Here is a 13,232-nt window from a genome sequence, read left to right as displayed (position 1 = left end):
TTCAGATCTATAGTTGGCTATGGTCATTGTCCGCAGAAGAGCTTAGATCGCGATTGGATGGGGCCAGTGTCACTCACTCTCATTAATTGTCGTGCCTATGAGTCACAAGGCGGAGTTCCTTCATTAGTTGTGCTCCTCTTCTCCAGCCATCACGTCTTATTTGAAAATGCTCTGCTCTTTGCCTTGTGTCTATTGGAAGATTGCGGATAACTGTTCAATTCATGGACTCGACACACTGGGACCCGCCTCCGGGCACATCTCAGTTGTTTTGTTTATTCATTAATTTAATCATTAATGCAAACGGATATGTCACCGCCTTCTTGACCTGCTCTCTGAATTTGTATTGAGTGACCCCATAAATAAATGTGTTTGTGCAGCAATTTAAATCTGCCAGCAGAAATCCGACTTGTTGTAAGGTAAATTCTGAATACGTGAGGTAAACTAATCCTCTGATGGTGTAATATAAGAAATTTACCACATACAAAAACCACAGAAGTATAAAGCTGCCAGATATGGCGAAGAGCAAAATCATAGACTTCCTTCTGCTCTGCATCTCTGGGTCACTGTGATTCGCTCCATTATTCTGACCCCTCAGTCCCTTACGGACTCGACTGGCCACTAAAATGTGTCTGACCGTCAAAGCATTAAATAAGAGAATTAAAATGAATGGGAGGAATGGCATCAAAACCTTATGCAACCAATTATATCCCATCCATCGGTGATCAGTAAAAGTACTTGGCTTTTGTTTGCAGCCCCAAGGTACATTTCTGATGATCACTGCAGGCTCTTTTGTGAAGTAGTAGGGTAAGTTAATTAAGCACAGCAAAATGCTTGTTGTTGCTATAACCAAAATTGCCGTTTTCTTGGTGCAATATTTTATTTTCAATTTCTGGCAACAAATAGCCACAAATCGATCGAAAGAGAAAGTGACTGTGAACCAAACGGAACACTCTATGGATGCAGTAACCATGACAGCTTTAATACGACAAACAGGGGTGATGTCCAAGTAGCTCACTGGGAAATAATAATAACTGATTTTATTCAGTATGACCTGACTGATAATGACCAGCAGATCCGCCGTTGCCATAGCTACCAAGTAGCAAGTGGTGCAGGTTGAAAGGCCGCACTTCCCACGGGACAGGATCACAATTCCCAGCAAATCAACTGTCAGAGAGAAAATGGAGAAAAGACGAGAAATTACTGAATAAACATTCGCACATTCTGACCCAATCATTAGGGACATGAATTGCCACCAAAAACTGTTATAATTGCCATTTCAGAGGTCAGCATTAAAAAATCCCATCCATATTCCTAACTCAACTTCAAGATGACCCCTTCGAGGTTTAAAGGAGTCAGTGCACGGATCGTTTGGACAACTAGTGGACTGGCAATGTGAATATTTTAATGGGGATAGGCGTGTCTGATTTAATCTGTGTTACAGGTTTAATTCTGACTGGCTAGGATTCGCCATCAGACCTTCCGCCCCACACAAAGGGACACAGGATCAACACCGGAAACATCAACCCACCATCCCCCCACCACATCAAATATTGGCACGTACTTGAGATTGTACTCTCGTCTGGACTGCACACTTATGATTGAACCCAATTCCATGATCACTGGAATCCCCAGTAGCAACATCGTGTGATGTTCCCAGGTTCGGAACATTCCCAGGTATAATATTCCCAGGAGTATATCCTATCTTGTTTCGGAGGCACACCAGGATGGCACTTGCTCCAAATCCTCCAGACCCAAGATCAGACTCATTGCAACTTCGGCTGTACACTATGATAGGTCCCGTTGTATAAAAGGGAGGTCGGGGCGACAGCTGTTTAAGGGGGTGCTCGGGCAAACTGGGGGCGCGGGCTCGGGACTGGCCTAAAAAGGCTGATGGCTAGTCGGCAAGGGGGGGGGGGCTGATTACGTGGAACTTGAGAGGTCTGAATGGGCCAGTGAAGAGAGCAGTTAAAGGGAGTAAAGGCGGACGTGGCAATGCTCCAGGAGACACATCTAAAGGTCACAGACCAGATGAGATTAAGGAAGGGTTGGATGAGTCAGGTGTTCCACTCAGGGCTGGACTAGAAGACCAGGGGGGTAGCAACTTTGATCAGTAAGCGAGTGGCATTTGAGGCTGGGAGAATTGTGGCTGATAAAGGGGGTAGGTATATAATGGTGAGTGGGAAGTTGGAGGGGGTCCAAGTGGTGCTCGTGAATGTCTACGCCCCCAACTGGGACGACGTGGATTTTATGAGGCGCGTGCTAGGCAAAATCCCGGACCGTGAGCCACACAACGTGGTCATGGGAGGGGACTTTAATACGGTCATTGAACCTGAATTGGACCGCTCAAAATCCAGGACAGGGAAGAGTGCCGGTGGCGGCAAGGGAGTTAGAACATAAAACATACAGTGCAGAAGGAGGCCATTCGGCCCATCGAGTCTGCACCGACCCACGTAAGCCCTCACTCCCACCCTATCCCCGTAACCCAATAACCCCTCCTAACCTTTTTGGTCACGAAGGGCAATTTATCATGGCCAATCCACCTCACCTGCACATCTTTGGACTGTGGGAGGAAACCGGAGAACCCAGAGAAAACCCACGCAGACACAGGGAGAATGTGCAGACTCTGCACAGATAGTTACCCAGCGGGGAACCGAACCTGGGAGCCTGGCGCTGTGAAGCCACAGTGCTATCCACTTGTGCTACCGTGTTGCCCAATGGCTTTATGGAGCAGATGTGGGGGGGGGGGGGGGGGGCGTGGACCCCTGGAGGTTTACACAGCCGAGGGTAAAGGATGTTTCCTTTTTCTCCCATGTCCACAAAGTTTATTCCCGTATTAACTTTTTTGTTCCGGGCAGGGCGTTGATCCCGAAGGTGACAGGGACGGAATACTCGGCGATTACAGTCTTTGACCATGCCCCGCACTGGTGGATTAGCGGCTTAGGGAGGAGAGAGGGCAGCGTCCACTGTGGAGACTAGATGTTGGGTGGTTAGCAGATGAGGTGGTTTGCGATGGGGAAATAAGAATATCCAGAACTACTTGGAAACAAACGACATGGGAGAGGTATCAGCAGCGACGGTCTGGGAAGCCCTGAAGGCAGTTATTAGAGGGGAAATAATATCGATCCGGTCCCATCGAGAAAAGAGGAAAAGGGCGGATAGGGAGGGATTGGTGGAGGAGATACTTTGGGTGGATAGGAAGTATGCGGAGGCTCCGGATGTGGGACTCCTGAGGGAGCGACACAAGCTTCAGGTGGAGTTTGAATTGTTGACCACAGGGAAAGCGGTAGAACAGCTGAGGAAGAATAAGGGGGCAGTGTATGAATATGGAGAGAAGGTGAGCAGGATGCTGGTGCACCAGCTTAGGAAGAGAGAGGCGGCCAGGGAGATTGGGGGAGTAAAGAATAAGGAGGGTAACTTGACCTTAGTCCCGGAGGGGGTGAATCAAGTTTTTAAGGAATTCTACAGCAAACTATATGAGTCGGAACCCCCGGCGGATGTGGAAAAGATGAGGCAATTTCTGGACCAGTTGAGGTTCCCAAGGGTGGAGGAGGGTCTGGTGGAGGGGCTGAGGGCACCGATAGAGATAGAAGAAATTATTAAGGGGATAGGGGGCATGCAGTCGGGCAAAGCTCTGGGACCAGATGGCTTTCCGGTAGAATTCTTTAGAAAGTTTTCAGAGGTCTTGAGCCCACTGCTGATGAGAACCCTTACTGAGGCGAGAGAGAAGGGAATCCTCCCCCTTACAATGTCACAGGCCTCGATCTCATTCATTCTTAAACGGGACAAGGAACCTGAACAGTGTGGGTCTTACAGGCCAATCTCGTTACTAAATGTGGATGCCAATCTATTGGCTAAGATCCTGGACACAAGGATACAAGACTGTGTCCCGGGACTGATAGGGGAAGACCAAACTGGATTCGTTAAAGGCAGGCAACTTAATGCCAATGTGCGGAGGCTATTAAATATTGTTATGATGCCCTTGGAAAGAGAGGAAGCAGTGGTTGTGGCAGCGATGAATGCAGAGATAGATTTCGATCAGGTGGAGTGGGAGTACCTGTGGGAGGCACTAGATAGGTTTGGGTTTCGTGAGGGCTTTATCTGGTGGGTGTGATTGCTGTACCAGGCACCTGTGGCAAGCGTGCATACGAACCGGCTTAGGTCGGGATATTTTAGATTGCACCAGGGAATGAGGCAAGGGTGGTCCATCTCCCCGTTATTTTTTGTTCTAGCCAGTGAGCCGCTGGCCATGGCGTTGAAAGCTTCAAGGAACTGGCAGGGGCTAGTCCGGGGAGGGGGCGGGGGGTGGGGGGTGGGTGGGGGGGGGGGGGGGAGCATCGGGTCTCGCTCTACGTGGATGATCTCCACTTGTATATTTCGGACCCACTGAAGGGAATGGCGGAGGTCATGCGGATCTTGAGGGAATTCGGCAGTTTCTCGGGGTATAAATTGAACGTGGGGAAGAGCGAGTTGTTTGTGATCCAGGCTAAAGGACAGGAGAAGAGACTGAGAGAGCTGCCGCTGAGGGGGGTAGAGAAGAACTTTCATTATCTGGGAATACAGGTGGCCCGGAAATGGGATTCGTTGCATGAGCTTAATCTGACCCGGCTGGTGGAACAAATTGGAGGGGACTTTAAAAGATGGGACATGCTCCCGCTTGCACTGGCGGGGAGGGTTCAGACCATGAAAATGACGGTCCTCCCCAGGTTTCTATATGTATTCCAGTGCCTTCCCATCTTCATCCCTAAGGTCTTTTTCAAGTGGGTTAATAAGATCATCTCGGGATTTGTGTGGGCGAATAAGACCCCGCGAGCAAAGAGAGAGCTGCTGCAACGCAGTCGGGGAGAGTGTGGACTGGCGCTGCTGAACTTTTGCAACTACTACTGGGCGGCCAACATAACCATGATCAAGAAGTCGGTATTAGGGGAGGGGTCGGCATGCGAGCGGTTGGAGGAGGCGTCATGCAAAAGCACCAGTTTCAGAGCGCTGGTACCGGCACCTTTGCCGTTCTCGCCAGCCCTCTTCTCCACAAGTCCGATGGTGGTGGCGGCACTGAAGACCTGGGGGCAGTGGAGGAGACACAAGAGGGTGGAAGGAGCGTCGGTCTGGACCCCGATATGTAATAACCACAGTTTCCTACCGGGCAGGATGGATGGTGGTTTCCAGAGCTGGCAGAGGGCAGGTATCAGAAGGATGGGTGACCTGTTTATTGATGGGAGCTATCCCAGCCTGCAATCGCTGGAGGGCAAATTTAAACTGCCCCCAGGGAACGGCTTTAGGTACCTACAAGTGTGGGCCTTTCTGAGGAAACAGGTGGTGGCCTTCTCGCTCCTGCCACCACGGGGGATACAGGATAGAGTAGTTTTCGGTACCTGGGTGGGGGAGGGGAAGGAGTCGGATATCTATCAGGAGCTGGTGGAGGCGGAGGAAACCCCGGTGGAGGAACTTAAGGGCAAATGGGAGGAGGAGAGTTAGAGCCGGGTCTGTGGACGGAAGCCCTATGTAGGGTCAATTCATCCTCGTCATGTGCTAGGCTTAGTTGAAAATGAAAATTGCTTATTGTCACAAGTAGGCTTCAATTAAGTTACTGTGAAAAGCCCCTAGTCGCCACATTCCGGCGCCTGTTCGGGGAGGCTGTTATGGGAATCCAGTTTAATCCAGTTTAAGCTGGTCCAGCGGGTGCACATGATGGCGGCGACGATGAACAAGTTTTTCGGGGTAGAAGACAGATGTGCGAGATGTGCTGGAAGCCCAGCAACCCATGTCCGTATGTTTTGGGCATGCCCGAAGCTTGGAGGGTTCTGGCAGGGGTTTGCCAAGGCAATGTCCAAGGTGCCGAGTCCAGAGGTGGCGATCTTTGGGGTGTCAGAAGACCTGGGAGTTCAGGCTGTGAAAGAGGTCGGCGTTCTGGCCTTTGCCTCAGTGGTAGCCCGGAGACGGATCATTTTAATGTGGAGGGACTCGTAAGCCCCGAGTGTCGAGACCTGGGTCAGCGACATGGCTGTGTTTCTCAGCCTCGAGAAAATAAAGTTTGCCTTAAGAGGATCAATGTTAGTGTTCTCCCAGAGGTGACAGTCGTTCGTCGACTTTCTTGGGGAAATTTAAAATGTAGGCAGTAGCAGCTTTCCAAGGGGGGGGGGGGGGGTTAAGTGTTGTCTTGATTTTATTTTAGGATGTCTGTGAAGGCAGAGTCGTTTGGGGAAATAACAATTTTTGCTCCATGTTAATGTTTATTGTTCTTTTTCTGTTTTTGTTGTAAAATTTTACAAATACTTCAATAAAAATATTTGGTTTTTTTTTAAATGATTGGTCCCGTTGCAATGCATGATTATAGGTTCGGAGCCTGTCTGTAATTTCACCAGAACTATGATTATTTGTTTCCGAGGAACAGACCTATTTCCGGTTCAGACACACTAGCAGAAATGCACGTTTCCTCAAAGCGGAATGCACCCGGGATGAGACCCGAGAAGATCGGATCATTCCATCCCCATGACCAGAACCCATTAAAGGTTACATCTACCTCCCTCTTAGGATCAACACTCCTCTCGGAGAAGAGACTAGGACTCGGCATCAGACAGCACCTCGGCACCAGGAAGCACCGTCACAATCATCTATCCCTATCAACATCAGTCACCCGTGTCCTCAGTACAGACACAGCACAGGAACAGACTTCCTTTCAGTAATAGTGCCCATCTCCATAGTATCAGACACCCCTCGAACCATTGAGGACAATACCCCTTAGCCCCTCACTACATAACACCACTCCCAGTAGCAGGCGCCCCTCTCAGGAACAGACCCTTCTCAGCACCAAAGCATCCCAAGGACCAGACAAACCTCTATTGGGGTAATACGACGTTCGTAACAGACAGAATTCAGGAGCACACCCCGATCAGATGGAGATTACCTCAGAATAACACACCCTTCGGCCCCCATCATTATTTCAAATGCCCTCGAGATCAGACTTTCTCCCCCCCCCCCCCCCCCCAACTCACAGTATCAGTATTTGATCAATTCGGGTAAAGCCACCTTACGAACATAACCCCCTTATCATTAGCATCCCCTTCCCAGATTCTCTGGAATGGAATCCCGTCTCTCTCCGACTACGGGATCGGATTTTCTGTAAGGGGCCAGACACCTGGGGGATCTGATCGGCAAGCTGTTCTTGAAGCAGTCAGCCGCCCAGTCCTTCTTATGACAGCGACATTGCTCACGTTCGTCGTTTGGACCCAGGCACCGTCTGCAGTCGAAATGCAAATGTTTATACCAGAATAACAGAGCTGGAAATGTGAGGAAACATGGAAAGGAGGAGGAAGCGCCAATTGCCCGGAACAATGGCGGCGAATGGCTGGAAACCCCGCGGAGTGGAGAGAGAAGAGGAGGAGACACGTCTGTTAACTGTGGGTCAATTGCTGACGTCATCATACAAAACGTCAGCCCGCATTCCATCCATTCCCAGCGATTAAGCGGAACCATCTCCTATTACAAGAAGGCTGCCACAAAACATTAGAACTGTGGCTATAATCTCTAGCTTTTAATCACAGTGTTAAATGGGACAGGAGGGGAATAAATCGTTTAATTATAAAAATGAGTGGCATTGTTAATTGAACCTCGGTGGAAGAGCGTGGTAGGTTGACGAGAGAGAGGGGAGAGTAGGAGTGAGGATGCAGATTTCAAGTGAGAAGTGATTGGAAGCGGAGCATTACGTCTGCATACTGAATGGATTCTGTGTGTGGTCCTATCTCAATGAGCAGGAGATGCGATTGAGCTCACACTATACCGATGTAGAATTGTAGTTCATTCAAGCAATTCACTGTTTCACCTAGAATGATCCCGGAATGTGAAAAGGAGGGAAGTGAAGTGACCGGAGTTCCACTTCTTCTACTTGCACAGGAAGACAAAAAGGAGCAGAAATTGCGTTAAATTGAATAGTTTAAGCAGAACGAGGCAATAAACGTTCATTCAGTGCATTTAATATAATGTAATACAACAGTTACAGAGGCATTTCTCATGAGATTATATTATCAGTTGTTAGGTAAGAATGTAAAAATGTAATTCTGTCCTGATAGTTTTAGAGTCCACTATTTGGTTAAGCAAAAGAGCCTTAGTTATTCTAAATTAGTCCGAAGACGATTAGTAGATGACTGAGTTAATTGAGTTGACCCTCGCATATGCAATAATTGACAAATGCATAATTAATCTAACATTTCAAATGAATGAATCAGACAATCGTTCTTCAGTTTGGAAATATGTAGAAAAATGCCATCTTGAAATATCTTGCCAACTCGATTAGTTACATCTTTATCATAATTTAACACATGTTCAAAACTGATATACATCAGACATCCCTATAGTATCGCACCTTCCGACACCTCAACCCTCGCTCCAACGCCCCTCACCTCAGTATTAATTCCCGTCTAGATCAGAACCCCTCAGGATCAGACTCATTTCAACATCATACCCCACTGAAGGTACTAGAATGGGTGGCAGGACGGGCGCCGGAGAGAAATAAACTGTTGATGGTGAACCTCGATGCATCTGGCAATAAAGATGGAGCATTATGCGTTGAAGGAGGCTGGTGAACTAAAAGTAAGCTAAGAATTCTCACTGGAGCGAAAGGGGTGAAACTTGTACCAAGGGAATTGGGCTGAAAAAGTCCAGCATCCAGTAACCATCATGGAGGGGAATCTGGGATGAGAAAGAATGATGAACTTTCGGAAGCACGTGATTGGAAGATAGCATCCCTGGAACACATGGAATGGAGGTGAAGTAACTGGGAGATATCAGAAAACAAACTGTCCAGCTAGTGGGAAACGATGAAATATGTTGAAGGGAGCTTCGGAGTCAGTTAACTTGTAGTCGGTGTTGGTGAAAAATTAATTCTGTGAAATTGAAGTTGATAGGCCGAGGAAGGGAAGCAAAGTGTCAGAGGAGAACCATGTAATGGGGTGGTGTAAATTAGGAACAGTTGAATGGATTCTCCAGTTGCCCAGCCACGCATTTCATGGTGGCGCACCATTCGCTGGTGGCAAGAGTCTATCTTCCCAGTGCTTGTCGATGGAATTTACCATTGAACCCAACCCAAGCCGCTGGTAAACCCGCAGGCTGGGGTGTGTTGGCAGCGTGAAAAGCAAATCCCAAAGGAATTCCGGCCAGTGTTACTGAAATGTTTAGTACAAAGCATAATAAGGAACAGGCACCAACACATTCATAAACCACCAAAAGACAGCAGAGTTGGCACAGATAAAGGCTCTCTCAGCGGGGCAGCTTGCGTGGATGATATACGTCCGCTTACACCCGTATTCCGCAAATGTATAATTTTTAACCTTGTCCCAGTGAAGAAATCGGGATGCGGAAACTGGGAAGGTTAAAATTCCCAGACTCGAGCTGCTAAGGAAGAGACAATTTCCACCAGAAATCAACCGGAAGTTAAATTAAACAATTCCAACTCAGACTGCCCCGGCGGGAAAACGGTCTCATAGTGCCTGTCAGTCAAGACAGCATCAATTTCCACTTAAAGTTGGGGTTTAATAGACTCCAGAGGAGAGAGAAAGACTGACATGGGCAATAAAGGAATTAGATTTCTGGAGTACAGCTCTTAGGTCAGAAGGAAGGAAACCTTCCATGTAATGTGACAGTCGGGACAGGATGAATCAGTGAATTGGCGTTTAGAGATTGAAGAAGGGAAAGGGAATTCTGAGTGGAGAAACGTAAGTGTCAAATAATAGTGAATAAATCCAAACCAGAAACTCAATACATTTGAAGCAGATATTTGACACAGTAATCAAAGACAATATTGAACAAGTCCAAAGAAAGAGAGGTCAGTTAACACAATGTCAGAGTTAGGCAAGATAACTTACTAAAAAATATAATACAACACATCTAAAAACACTAATTATGATAAAGAGCAATCAACAAAATGTCTGAAATAAAGTTTATACTTGGCTAACGTCATTGAATTATTTGAATAAATATCAGAAATTGCAGATAAGATTAATTAGATCTATTAGATTAGTGGCAAACTTTGATTTTCTGAAGGTCTGCGCTGGCTCCAAAATAACAGCATCATGGCTAATGTCAGAGAAAGTGAAGGCATGGGACAAGGGGCAGAATGGACAGCAAGCTAGCTAAATAAATGAAACAGAAAACAGGGTGTAGGTCTTAATGAGATTTACTCGGATTGGTGGAAAGCGCAAAGTGCCATTCCACAAAGATCAGTGCATGGTTATTGGTTTTTACAATTTCCATGAGTAATGAGGAATATGAATAAGAAAACAACTTAAAATGTATCGACGAGTTCATATTTGCAGTCAGGTGGTAACAGAGGAAGAAGAGAACACATCTGGATAATGTATTTACAATAGAGAGTCAACTAACACAGTGAACAATTTATTAATCAATGTATTTCTCTAAGCTAAGCTTCCAGGGTTGAGCTTTGATCGAAACAATCAATTTCGCAAATACTCCTTGGAAAATAAGTGCCTGAATGGGATTGCGGAGTTTATTTCGGGGTCCAGGAGAAGGTCATTTATAACAGTAGGTTACACAGGATAACAAGACGCACAACATCCAACCAAAGCATTGGAGATCATCTCTAGAAGGATATAAGTGAAAGGAAGACCACAAAGAGAATTGTAATGCTGCAACAGTCTTGCCGGGATGTTTACAAGTCAGGAACAAGATTATATTTGTTTGTCTTGAAGCTCTTTAATAGAAAGAAGAGAAATATCGAAACTTCTACCCTTTGCAATCCTTATGAAAGAAAACTTCAACAAACAGCAAATGTATTCCTCTATTCATTCAACGAATTGGCAAAACATAGAGGCAGCTCCAAGGAACTGAGAGATCACTCACCAAATATTTTAATTTATGAATTGATTCAACTTATCCCACTTTCGTTGACCCACGGACAGTAGAATTTAACGTTGACAGTTACTCCCAGTTCTACATACATTTATAGGGCTCAGATATTCCAGTCTGCTGAGTAACATTCACTCAGTACAATTTTACAACAACAGATACTCACAGTAATTCATAATGATTCTGATGAGGCATTCCACTCTACGGAGGGTGCCACAATAAATATAATACCATACTGACAAATACTCCGAGTAATATATGGTCACTGGGGCCTATTCGTAGTTAAGCACACTCATTTAAATTATCTTGGCCATAAATTTCCAGCAATAATTTTGGATGACAGATTGCGGTGCTGTAATGGATTGTTTAAATTAATCATTTACCTTGACCATAAGACGTCAACAGAGTCATTTATATAGATCAACACATGTAGGAACAACGGCGAATGCCTTACTTAACAAAATGCTATCACTGATCCGGTGTCTGGATATCTGCGAGACCTAGATCAGCATGTAACGTTATGAGTTCTAAAATAACATCAGAAAATATCTCACTCGCAGAATTACACAACTTCAATGGTTATACTAACTTACCAGGAACACCAATCAGAGCAACGATGATGTAGAATATTTTCTCTGTCATATGAATTGGAGGAAGCATCTTCAGTATGAAGTGTTGTGTCCTTTCCTTCTGTAAGGAATCGCTGCATTACACTCTGAAGTGATACATTCCCAAAGCCTTTCATTTATAGCCTGTGGGACTACGTCAGACATAATGAGATTTCAAAATCATCCAGTTAAATAAAGTGTTATGAACAAGTATACTCCGACAGTGTATGAAATCCCTGCTGTGAAAAATAATATTTGCTGCTGCCATAGATTGAGCAAGCTGCAAAGACTGACAATTACTTTCGCAATCATTAACAGATATATTTAGCAGCTGTATTCTCTCAGATATGGTCCTATCTAGAAAACCACTATCAGTCCCGACTTTAAATCTCATTGTGTTCCAGTGATGGCCTTCACTAGTCTGTGAACACTCAAGAAGTAAATTATCATTAATATACTCTTTCGCAGGTCTGTTCGACAACACTCTCGGGCATTTTGGCTCTCTTAAATTTGGGGATCCAGTTAATGATAAAGTGGGATAATTTGCACTATAGATTGCAGTGTTCAGATAATTAGGTTTTAAAAAACCATCAATTATATACAGATTCCAAGAATGAAACGGTTAAAGTGTATTACCTGAGCAGAGGGATCTGCAGCAATAACTAACAATTAAACGTGTATTCTTCCAGCATAATTATAATTAAGTATATAAATCCATGTTAGCAATTAAATATTCGCAAGGCATAATGGGTCTTAGCCAAATAACTTGGCCACGTTCTTTACAAGGTCAGATTCACACAGAATCACACAGAAACAGTTTGTTAAGCAGAAACATTTCTTCTCACCAACCTCCAGGCAACGTTTATGAATATGGACGATGGTTACAGCCAGGAACAAGGTTATGACTATGGAGATTGTACATCAATGAAGCAAGGACAGGAGATAGGAGGGTCTGGTAGACATCAGGGGCGTCATTCCCCGCCGGCGGGAGTCTCCGTTTTGCCGGCGCCCGGGGGTTTCCCGACGGCGTGGGGCTGCCCCACAATGGGAAAACCCCATTGACCGGCCGGTGTGACGGAGCATCCCGCCGGCGGGTCGGGGCAGAAATGTGGCGGGGCGGGATGGAGAATTTCGCTCCAGGACTTCATGCATGAGCCCGGAACTCTCTTGAGCTGATCATGCAATGAAATAGCCAATTTCATTGGATCCAATAATCAATGTATGCAATTTATAATCACAATGATTGGATCATACCCAGCCGAGGTGGGCTATTCACTATTTGTAAAATGTATAAAGGATGATGTTTTATTTTGTTCTGCGGGGAGATGGTTGGCTTTGACCAAAGGTTTACTCCCCGCCGCCTTAATCAATAAACCTTTTAGCCTTTGGAGTAGACCCGAGTGTGGAGTAATTCTTCCAAGATTAGTTCCCGCTATCAAAATTAATAAGCATTTCAAATTGGTACAATTGCTCAAATTAATACAACAGATAACAGCATGTTTATGTGATGTACACATTCCACTCAAAATGATTACGCCAATAATTATAGCTCCTGAAGCTCACATAGACCTTTCAATCAATGCAAGTTTTCCAATTTATACACATTATCTAATAAATTAAGAACCTCAAACCGATACAGATCCTTGAATCGATGCGGACAGTTCTTCCATTGCAGGCTCTGCAACTGACACCGATCTGCCAACTGATTCAACCCCTCTAACTGACATGAACCTCCAACTAATAGTCCATAAATACCAAGACTAACCCTAC

At 45.6% G+C, this 13,232-nt stretch overlaps 1 protein-coding gene across 1 annotated transcript; it reads right to left on the bottom strand.

Annotated features, from left to right (window-relative positions):
• Nucleotides 1–259: 259 nt before the first annotated feature.
• On the bottom strand, nucleotides 260–11,514 carry LOC140411377 (probable G-protein coupled receptor 139). The gene is made up of 2 exons (XM_072500494.1): nucleotides 11,448–11,514; nucleotides 260–1,164 (listed from the first exon to the last, which is right to left on the bottom strand). Exons 1-2 carry the CDS (start codon nucleotides 11,512–11,514, stop codon nucleotides 260–262), a joined length of 972 nt encoding a protein of 323 aa, XP_072356595.1.
• Between the last annotated feature and the right edge of the window lie 1,718 nt (nucleotides 11,515–13,232).

This window comes from Scyliorhinus torazame, chromosome 4, assembly GCF_047496885.1.
Source record: "Scyliorhinus torazame isolate Kashiwa2021f chromosome 4, sScyTor2.1, whole genome shotgun sequence".
Lineage (NCBI taxonomy): Eukaryota > Metazoa > Chordata > Chondrichthyes > Carcharhiniformes > Scyliorhinidae > Scyliorhinus > Scyliorhinus torazame.
The sequence above is the reverse complement of the archived record's forward strand: the minus strand, read 5'-3'. Positions and strand labels throughout refer to the sequence as shown.

Excerpts from the sequence above, each read along its gene's own strand:
- LOC140411377 (XM_072500494.1), bottom strand. The coding sequence starts at position 11,514 with ATGCTTCCTCCAATTCATATGACAGAGAAAATATTCTACATCATCGTT. Across the intron at positions 1,165-11,447 it reads TGCTCTGATTGGTGTTCCTG|TTGATTTGCTGGGAATTGTG; the intron begins GTAAGTTAGTAT and ends TCTCTCTGACAG.